This window comes from Manduca sexta, chromosome 18 (assembly GCF_014839805.1).
Source record: "Manduca sexta isolate Smith_Timp_Sample1 chromosome 18, JHU_Msex_v1.0, whole genome shotgun sequence".
NCBI lineage: Eukaryota > Metazoa > Arthropoda > Insecta > Lepidoptera > Sphingidae > Manduca > Manduca sexta.
Window position 1 is genome coordinate 15,370,282 of NC_051132.1, and position 11,448 is coordinate 15,381,729.

At 37.1% G+C, this 11,448-nt stretch overlaps 1 protein-coding gene across 2 annotated transcripts; it reads right to left on the bottom strand.

The window, feature by feature from the left end:
- Window positions 1–1,018: 1,018 nt before the first annotated feature.
- LOC119188326 (trypsin inhibitor-like) lies at window positions 1,019–11,236 on the bottom strand. 2 transcript variants are annotated; one of them, XM_037440115.1, is made up of 3 exons: window positions 11,094–11,236; window positions 1,634–1,709; window positions 1,019–1,381 (listed from the first exon to the last, which is right to left on the bottom strand). In XM_037440115.1, exons 1-3 carry the CDS (start codon window positions 11,155–11,157, stop codon window positions 1,267–1,269), a joined length of 255 nt encoding a protein of 84 aa, XP_037296012.1. In that variant the 5' UTR covers window positions 11,158–11,236; the 3' UTR covers window positions 1,019–1,266. The 2 variants fall into 2 exon arrangements, with proteins under 2 accessions (XP_037296012.1, XP_037296011.1); XM_037440114.1 differs by lacking the exon at window positions 11,094–11,236 and adding an exon at window positions 2,344–2,527.
- Window positions 11,237–11,448: the final 212 nt, after the last annotated feature.

Consider the following 11,448-nt stretch of genomic DNA (forward strand, 5'->3'; position numbering starts at 1 on the left):
TAACTTGGGTGGTGTACCCCTAGCGACGTATCATTTTTAGCCACCCTAACGCCACACAGTCCTCGACAGGATACCAGATCTTGACTTGGGTGGGAGATTCATTTTGTAATTTTGTATAGTATACTGTATTATAATTACCAAGCCCTTTATTTTGATACCCATATTGATGGGATTGAAAACTACACTATCCGCCATTTTGTAGCAGTGGCCATCTTTGATTTTGATTTTGTATAGTGCACTGAATTCTACTTGACAAGCCCTTTCATTTGATACCCATATTGATAGGATTGAAAAAACTAAGTTGTCCGCCATCTTGTAGCGGCGGCCATCTTGGATTCACAATAATATTGAATATGGATAATTGTATTGTCACCAGAATCAAAGGCGTATACCAAATATCAGATCAATCGGTTAACGGGAAGAGGGTTAAATTTCAATTACTAAATTTGACCCAAATAAACAAACGGGGTGAGCTAAATAAAAAAAAAAATAAATAAATAAAACCGTTTAAAATAAAACCGTTTAAAAATAAACTTGTTTGCCTTACTTGATTTAAAGTCTTAAATTGTAGTCGTTGTTTCATTACCTATATTATTGACCACGATACCTGACTGTTGTTTTCAAGAAACTATCGCCATCTCAATCGTTGATCCGATCTGAGAGATAAACCAATAGTAGTCAATAGTATCGCCAAGTTTGTAGGTTATGACAGAGCGCCCAAGAAATTCCGTGGAGGGTGTCAATTCTTGAGCATTGACGTTTGTCAATAAAACATCTTAGTTCTAGAGTGCTCGGTGCTCTCAATGAATTCAATTCAATGAATATGATACAGTTAATCCCAAGGTCATCCAAAATACATTTAAAGTGGACGTGCCCCACGATTTTATTTTAGTTTAATCAATGCATTTGTTTAAAATTTGTATATTTCAAAAATGACATCTTTTGTCATAGGTGTTTACATAAATGTATATTGCATTGTTAGGAATTTATGTGACCATAGATATTTCCAGAAAGTGAGTAGGTTACGAGTTACTTTATTTTGAAAATATAACAATGTATACATATTGGTACCCATGACCTGTATCCATGAAATTATTTTTTGGCTTTTAGTACATTTATCTGCAATATAAAACCGTTTAACAACATTTTTTTTTTACTTTTTTATTTATTAGACTTGAAATGCGGCGGGCAGCGGACCGGCGTGGTAGGCTCTCATTTGCCTACGTTTAGTAGATGGCGATAGGCTGATTGAATCCTCGTATTTAATTATATTATGCAAGCATGTCGACACTCATGATGGTGAAGGAACTCGTTCGAGCTCCCTCCGCAGCCGCCATATTTAAATCTCACGCATTTATTTATCTCCGGATCGTAGGCATACCTGAAAAGACAAATCACTAATTAGTACTTATCTAATACTCGGAGTACGCATACGGCGTAGCTCAGAGGCAATGATGATTATTAAATTGAGTACGCGTCGACGACGCGCGTCCAATGCGAAGCAAACGGAAGGGAGCAATGTAGGTGACAGTTCTTCCTAGTATGATGAAAACGCGCTGTCTACATAGGCCTATATCGGTGGCATAAAAAATATTTTGTTGTCCAAATATAATATTATAACATTTGCAGATACCTTGTGTGATAGTCATTACATTCACCACGCAGAATTGGTTGCAAACATCTTTCTTCCCTGACTTTGACGAAGTGTGCTGAAAAATGATACAAAAGATAGGTATAAACAATGAATAATAAACACTACGTTTTAACAGAATTCGGTTCCTTATTTGATGCGTTATTCAATATCTTATCAATCATGGTTTGAGGTAAGGGACCGTTTAATTATTACTTACGTGATTCAATTTTAGTTTATTTTATCCGCTCATTCTCCTTGTCAGCAAACGTAATCAAATGTCTAACTCTTCTCCCATACTTATGTATAATGTTTACAAAATTTATTTATTAGCATTTATATATTTAAACTCTTTATTGTACATCAAAACCGTAAAGAAAAGTAAATATACAAAAGAGATGATGAAATAACCGGAAGTACAAATGTCGGTCTTATTACTAATTTATCTAAAAAAAATAATATTGCTGACTTAATCACTGTTCAGACCCTCTCCCCCAGGTCTTCCTATCCCCTTTGATGCTTACACGATATTCGAACCGCTCCTTATGCTTGAAGTTCTTAAGAATATAACTATGTTACAATTTACACAAAATAAATACCCTTTAAAACAAGGCTTCCCGCCATCACATCATGGTAAAAATAAAATAAATAAATAATATTATTATCAAACATTTTCCATCTATATTCACTTGAGTGTTTAAAACATACGGTACCTGAGACTTCTCCTAATATTAGCACAACAGCAATTATTACTAAAAGAGCCAATTGCTTCACCATCTTGTTTATCTTGACAGTTAATTATATTCTGAGCACATTTATATGAACAAGTATACTAAAGGCATGGCCACACCGACGCCCGTGTTAACGCTACGATCTTTTTTATACAACTGCCCGGCGAGACGAACAAGCCGCTCACATGTTGGTAAATGTCATGCCGCATAGTGCTTAGTTGTTACATTGGCTAACCGTCCTTCAATTAAGAATATAACACTGCTGGCACATTGCTGCAGGAATAAAAAATGCGAAAGTTTGGGAAAGTTATCGAAGGCTATATGTTACATGTAAAGCCAAAAACTGGTGAACCGATTTTGATAAAATTTACATACGGATAAACCATGTCAAGAATAAAATAGAGTACATATATGTACTTGAAACGTATGCAGACTTTTTTGTCAGGAAAATTTTCGCAGACGGAACTGCGAGTGAGACTTAAAAATTAAGGCTGTTGCCACCTCTTGATAAAAACAGAAAAAAATACAGAACGCAGCGTTTTTTTCCGCTCTTGTGACCGTTATCTACATAATAACATGTTTAGATTCGCATTAAGAAAAATTGCTTAATATATTAAAAAACAATTATATTTCATCGTTATTTACATCAGCTTGTTCGGCAACATCCGATTATGTTGTCTGTGGTCCGCACAATGGGTTCGATAACTTCGTGAATATAATTTTAGTTTTTTTTGTTATGCTGTTCAATGTCTCCTTGGTGTATTGCGCACGCAGTAGGTACTACTATGCTGCGGTCTCGGATGCGAGCAAGCATGCAATTAGGCAAAGTATTGGAAAACTGCGCGGTCTCTGGCGTCTGAAATTGTACCCGCCTCACACCCTGTTTCAATATTTAACATACTTAGCTAGCCAATTGCGACTATGTCACACCACTGCTTTTTGCGAAAAAAGAAAAAAAGATGCCATTATAGGATGTGTGATCTGTGGCGGTACAATTAGTGCATAACCCGCCATCTCGTCAACATCGTTGGAACTGCAAGAAGGATCGATGCAGTGATATAACTGTGGTAATATTACCCAAGCAATCACGATAGATGGTGACATCGATCCTGAATCACGCTTGCACAATTTGCGCGACGTGCAACATATATACCACCTCCGAATAGGAACCAACGGAGGGGCCGCGGCCAGTCAGGTGCAACATCTGCCTGACTGGGAATCTCCCCCCTCTATAGAGGAACGCAACCATCTGTTCCTCTACAGTGGCGTTAACCCTTACGCCGCTACATGATCCATAATCTCTTTTGAAGTAGGTCTCTGTAGGAAGTAAAAAACTGTTTTGTTTTTAATATGTTTATCCTGATACACAAAGTTTATTAATAAGAACGTATCAATCCACCATAAAATAATCAATAAGTTAGTGTTTAACCATAAAATTCCGTAATAAGTTTAATTTTAGTTAGTAGTAGCTGGCATTTTATAACAAAATTGTCTATTTTGTGTTTCGTAAGATCAGAAAAAAATACTATTAAGGGGTTAAGATATATAAAACTCAACTTAATGTCCACTTTGGGCGTCCTGCAAAAAATAATGTAAGCATTCTTTGTAAATATTTTTCAAGAAATAAGTAGTTTAGCTTATGGTCTTTGGCACAGCTGTGTATTTTTTTTTATTAAACACGATACCGTGAATGAAATCATAATTAATATCTGCCAAACATCGCTCAACGGAAAGAATTTTACATCGTTAACATTTTGATATCTCTCTTATTTACTTAAGTTACTATATTCTGAAATAATACTATACTCTATTTTTAAATACACACTGCTTATTTTTTTTTGAGTACCATTATATATAACAAAATATTTAATTATTTTTATAAACGCCTACTCAAACAACAGCTTATAGTGACAGGAATATTTGCGGTTACGCGCAGTCAGGCGCTCTAACAAATTGATGTCGACATCATTATAATATACCGCAATAGTAGGGACAAACTTGAGCTAGAATTAAGCAATAAACGTGTTAAGTCATTAACACTGTCTTGCTATTCAAATTATATAAATTGCGTGGAAAACACACTTACAAGGAATCCTAAAAAAATTTGGGCTTTCGCAAAACATCAGAGGGGAGGATCATCTAATCTGCCTGGAGAAATGTTTTTAGACAACAAAATTACCTGCAATGGAGAAGAGATTTGTGACCTTTTTGCTAGACATTTCTCCTCGATTTACTCTCCGCGAGATAATAACCAGTTCATTCATTTGGACGATCGCTATCCACAGTTCTCCCTTAGCAATATACACATTACTGAACGAGATGTTGATAAAGTTTTAAAGTCCGTGAATCCAAATAAAGGCGCTGGCTCAGATGGGATTACCCGTTTTTTATTAATCACACAAAGAAGTATTTAACTCTGCCATTGAAAATATTATTCGAAAAATCTTTGCAATATGCGGTATTTCCCAATAGGTGGAAGGACACAAACGTTGTTCCCATCCATAAAAAAGGTGACAAATCCAATATTAAGAACTACCGACCTATATCCATTTTAAGTGTGTTCTCTAAGCTTTTTGAAAAAGTAGTGTATCCTCTGCTAGCAAAACACCTTTCCAATGTGATTTCTCCCCATCAGCATGGATTTTGTTCACGCAAATCTACAGTGACAAATCTTCTAGACTATGTCTCTGATCTAGCACTTGAACTAGACAATAAAACTGATATTGACTCAATATATACTGACTTTAGCAGCGCGTTTGACACAGTCAATCATGACTTACTACTGTCTAAACTCCAACAATATGGGATCCATGGAAACCTTTTGACTTGGGTTAAGTCATATTTTTATAACAGAGTTCAAAGAGTTACTGCCCAGGGCTTTAAATCGTTTGCCTTTTTGCCGACCTCTGGGGTACCCCAAGGTTCTCACCTAGGACCAATATTTTTCCTTGCATTTATAAATGATATTACCGATCAAATAAAATTTAGCAAATACTCTATATATGCTGATGACTTGAAATTGTACAAAACTATAAAAACAACCGACGACGCCAGATTATTACAAAAAGATCTTAATTCTATTTCTGAATGGTGTACTTTGAACAAAATGACTTTGAATGCCAAAAAATGTACTCACATTAAATTCTCTAGAAAAATAAAACACACTATAACGACATATTACACAATCAATGGAGAAACCTTAGAACAATCCAAAACAGTACGCGATCTCGGAGTGCACATAGACAACAAACTTAATTTTTTTAATCATATCGACAAAGTCATTCTATCCACTTGGAAGATGGTCGGTTTTATGAAACGCATTTGTAGCGACTTAAAAATCCCCAATGTATACTAATTCTATACAAAGCTCTAGTACGAAGTAATTTAGAATATGCGTCCCCCATTTGGAACCCGAGTTGCAAAATTCACAGTGACAGAATTGAACGAATACAACGCAACTTCACCCGCTTTCTTGCTTTTAAAGACCGTAACTGTCCACCATTTTGAGTATTATTATTTTGGGCTCCATTTTGAAGTCGATACCTGGACATGTTTTGAACAAAACGAGAGTCTAGTACACACTAGAGCCGATTTTAGACTTAAAAGTTCTCGCAGTACTATATTGCACAAGAACTTTTAGGCACGTTCATCTTAGCGGAAATATTTTTATAAGTTTATACAAATGCGATTTTTTATTTGGTATGGAGAGAGTTTGAGACCCTGGGAAGAATAAAGGTTCCCGGGAAAATATATAGCGTGACTTTTATAACGGAAAACTTTAGCCCGATAAACTTTATAACGCGAGCGGAGCCGCGGGCAAAATCTAGTACATAATATTTTCAAACGTAACTTTGACATACCTAATATTTTGATAATCAAGGATGTAATTGTACAATACTATGTAGCTACACGTACCGCCATCTAGTTAGCTTTTGTGTAGCACCCAAGGTCAACGCTAAAGGGCACTGGCCCCACTTCCATTCTTAATGACTGTCGGCCATTTATTTTCATTGATACTGAAAGACAAAATACTGTAGAATTGTATTGTAATTGGCCATATCGTTTTAAGCTGAAAGCACATGTGCAATATAATTTGTAAGCATATACTATGAAAATTTGCAAAAAATGACTTTTTATTTCGTAAAGATAAAGTTTAATGTTATTAAATTTGTCCTAGGACTTCAAAACCTACATCTAATGACGCAGAAAAAAATGGCGGTTTAAAATATTTATATAATTCATTCTCAGTACATTAGTCGCTTAGATATGATTGCCATTCAAGCGTCGATATATATACTACCATACACAAAAATTTAAAAGTAGTGTGCATAAGTTATTACTGGAATATCACGTTTTAGATAACCCTACAACTGGGGGGATTTAAATTAAATTTTGGAACACGTAGAGATCATGCCCTGGATTAACACATAGGCTTTTTATCCCGGTAATTTGGTAACGGTGAAGGAAACATCGTGAGGAAACCTGCATACCTGAAAAGTTTTTTATAGGAATTTTGAGGGTATGTGTAGTCTACCAATCTGCACTAGGTCAGCGTGGTGGACTAAGGCCTTATTCCTCTCAGTAGTATAGGAGTCCCGACCCCAGCAGTGGGACAGTATATTATACACGACTTATTTATTATTATTATATTTTAATTTGCTCCCATGGGCAGTGAATTCATTTACATGATTAATTTTAAATAGACGATACAGGCTGTGTATTGCGTACACACTTGTGCACTATAATATCTCCTGCGTACCTGGCTGATCTCCGTTGAGATTGGCCTCCGTGGCCGAAATTCGGCTAGGAGGGCTTCATTCATTCATACAGGCTGTACACTGTTTGAGGGATATTTGTAGTGGGAAGGGCTCTTCACGCGAATGAAACCGCGAGCATTACTTACCTGGTATAATTCTTTACGTAGGTATATGGAAACTGAAAACAAGAATGATAGTTCCACTAAACGCACGTAAATGTTATAATAAATATAAACTTGATATAATGCGGAGAACATACATCCAGAGTGGGGAATAACGGATAAGGTGAGGGCATAGACATTAAGCGAAATATTGTAGCAAGATGAAAGACTGTAACAAAATAAAAAAATATTTGTTACATTATTAAGGCACTGGTCATCAGATCGCTTCAGCAATTTAATAATGTTGAATTACTTATTTCTATTTTTTTTTACAGTTGACGGCAGCCCTTTGATCAGCGTGATACCTATTAACAGACTAAAATGTAACTATAAAATATAAGCAGAGAGCGATCACGAAATCCATTAGATGATTGTCTCAAATTGCCGGAGCAAACATGCAGAGTTTCGTTACCCAATGTACGGGCCGAGTACTTAATTCACAGGTTTGTTCACAATTTCATCAACTTTTATGATACATTTAACTATTAAGTAGTGTTTTAGAGTTACCATCGCATATTCAGTTGTCTAAATTACGTAGGTATTTATTAGTATTACATAAAAATAAACTTGTTTGCCTTACTTGATTTAAAGTCTTACATAGTATTCATTGTTTTGTGGCGGTACAATCATTCTATTCGGAGGTGGTATATATGTTGCACGTCGCGCAAATTGTGCAAGCGTGATTCGGGATCGATTTCGCCATCTATTGTGATTGCTGTGTGATATCACTGTAGTTGCGTCACTGCATCGATCCTCTTGCAGTTCCGGCGATGTTGACAAGATGGCGTTGTATGCATTGATTGTACCGCCACATCACTCCCCCCCGGAGACTGGAGGTCGAAAGTCTTCAAAGAAAGAGTAGATGCCCCAGTGAGTCGGGGTGAAGATGCCCCAGTGAGTCGGGGTGAGATGCCCCCAGTGAGTCGGGGGTGTGGTCCCAGTGAGTCGGAACCGTGCGCGCAAGTGGCCCTAGTGGGTCAGGGCTGTGCGCGGGTGGTCAGCTCCTTTGAAGCGAAGCTGACGGTGTTCGATTCCAATGAGTCGGAATCGATGCTGCGTCCTCTGCGATGAGTTCGGTGCGTCACGTGGCTATACCGCGACAACCGGCGAGTGCTGCCCGTAGATGGTCCGGCTGTAGCGCAGTTGTGCCGTGACGTTGGAGCCGAAGTCCGTGCAGGAGTGCCGAAGGTACCAGGCTTGCATTGGCAGCATGCGTGTGGTAACCTTAATGGCGAGTGCTGGCTGGCTGTGCGAAGTGTTGACTGGGTGGGAAAGGAAGTGACGGATGGCGAGGTGGTGCGAAGCGACGATGATGCAGTGACGCAACTACAATGATATCACACAGCAATCACAATAGATGGCGCAATCGATCCTGAATCACGCTTGCACAATTTGCGCGACGTGCAACATATATACCACCTCCGAATAGGAACTGTCGGAGGGGCCGCGGCCGGTCAGGCACAACATCTGCCTGACTGGGAATCTTCCCCTTCCATTGAGGAACGTAACCATCTGTTCCTCTACAGCGGTCTACCTTTACGCCGCTGAAGTTTCATTACCTATATTATTGCCCACGATACCTGACTGTTGTTTTCAAGAAATTATCGCCATCTCAATCTTTGATCCAAACTCGAGAGATAAACCAATAGTTGTCAATAATATCGCCAAGTTTGTAGGTTATGATAGAACGCCCGGGAAATTCCGTGGAGGGAGTCCATTCTAGAGCATTGACGTTTGTCAATAAAACATCTTAGTTCTAGAGTGCACCGGACAAGGAGATTTATAGAAATTCGGAGATCTGTAGATAATAGTTTCCCGACAGAATGATTTTTTTTTCGTAACTGGCGGTTCGATGATCATATGCGTACCTAGCTTTTATAATATTTATGTTTAGTCATTTCGATAACGTATTTTAAAGAAGAAATACAAAACCTAATGGTACTTATGGGCTAAAATATATTTTATTTTATTAACACAGAATTTTTAAGGTAAATACGCCAATGAAGTCATAAAGGTGCCCATTTTGTAATTGTTTATTATGGCATTGAAATAGGTATTTCAGTACAGCCTGAAGACATAGGGAGGCATCTACTGTTTCGCGATAGTTTTAAATAAACAGATAAAATATATTGATAACATTTTTACCGACAAAAACAAAGGTTATCAATAAGGCTCAATTGTTTCGTTCAAGAATAATAGTAGATATAAGAACGTATCTATTTTAACAGATTTTAAAAGAAACAATTACCCAAGTCATAGCATTTTTTTAAATTATACAGTCGGGTAAATGTCAATGAATACCGGCCGTGATTATCGAAACAGTTTATTAAATTTAATATAATTTATATATTAAAATTATATAGACACTAAATTAATTTAACACACAATATCACATATTTTCTTATCACAAATTTCCATTAAAAAAAATCTTAAACATTAAAAAGTTTTAACACTATCTATTCGTCAAGCTGGTGTTTTAGCATAGTTTAGCAAACCCGCAAGTAAAGATGGCCGACGAAGCGCATTTTCGACTGCGGCGTTCTCTGCGCGTTTTCAGCGCGCAAAATATTTATTTAACATGACCTAGTCTTTCTATATTGCGTTCACGGCGCGTATTAGTTACGTTGCATCACTTATTCTTTCAAAATATCAACGGTTACTTCTTTCTACCAAACTAGGAAAATGTAAAAATAATTCCGTTTTAGATTTGAAAAGGCGGCGGGCAGCGGACCGGCGTGGTAGGCGCTCATTTGCCTACGTTTAGTAGAGCGATAGGCTGATTGATTCCTCGTATTTTATTATATTATGCAAGCACGCCGACACTCATGATGGTGAAGGAACTGGTTCGGGCTTCCTCCGCACCCACCATATTTAAATCTCACACATTTATTTACCGCCGGATCGTAGGCATACCTGAAAAGAAAAATCAATATCTATTTTATTGAGTATGCGTATGGTGTATCTTAGCGGCAATGAAGATTTTTATATTGTGTACGCGCCGACGACGCGCGTCATACGCCAAGCAAACAGAAGGGAATTATATACCCGACCGTTCTTCCTACTATGCTCATAATATATGCGCTAAAAACGCGCGGAGAACGCGCTGTCTGCATAGGCCTTTATCGTTGCCATAAAATGCATATTTTGTTGTCCAAATATAATATTATAACATATAATTTGCAGGTACCTTGTGTGATAGTCGGTGCATTCACCACGCAGAATTGGTCGCAAACATCTTTCTTCCCTGACTTTGACGACGTGTGCTGAAAAAAGAATACAAAACATAAGTATAGACAAAAAATAATAAACACTAAGTTTTAACAAAGTCTGGTTCCTTATTCGATGCGTTCTTTAATATCTTGTCAATCATAGTCTGAGGTAAGGGACCGTTTAACTATTACGTGGATACATTTTAGTTTATTTTACCCTTCATTCTCCTTGTCAGCAAACGTAATCAAAAGTCTAACTCTTCTCCCATACTTACGAAAGCTTATGTATAATGTTTACAAAATTTATTTATTATTCCTAATTTGTCAAAAACAAAAATAATAAATATTGCTGACGTAGTCACTGTTCAGACCCTTGTCTCCCATGTCATCGACAATATGGAAACCATAGGACTACCCCTTTAGTGCTTACATAATACTCGAACCGTCCCTGAAGTTAAAAAATATAACTATGTTACAGTTTATACAAAATAAATAGGCTTTAAAACAAGGCTTCCCGCCATCACATCATGGTAAAAATAAAATAAATAAATTATATTATTATCAAACATTTTCTGTCTTTATTGAGTGTTTAAAACATACGGTACCTGAGACTTCTCCTAATATTAGCACAACAGAAATTATTACTAAAAGAGCCAATTGCTTCACCATCTTGTTTATCTTGACAGTTAATTATATTCTGAGCACATTTATATGAACAAGTATACTAAAGGCATGGCCACACCGACGCCCGTGTTAACGCTACGATCTTTTTTATACAACTGCCCGGCGAGACGAACAAGCCGCTCACATGTTGGTAAATGTCATGCCTAGTAATGCTTAGTTGTTACATTGGCTAACCGTCCTTCAATTAAGAACATAACACTGCTTGCACATTGCTGCAGGAATAAAAAATGTTACTTAGTATGACTGATAAATGCGAAAGTTTGGGAAAGTTATTGA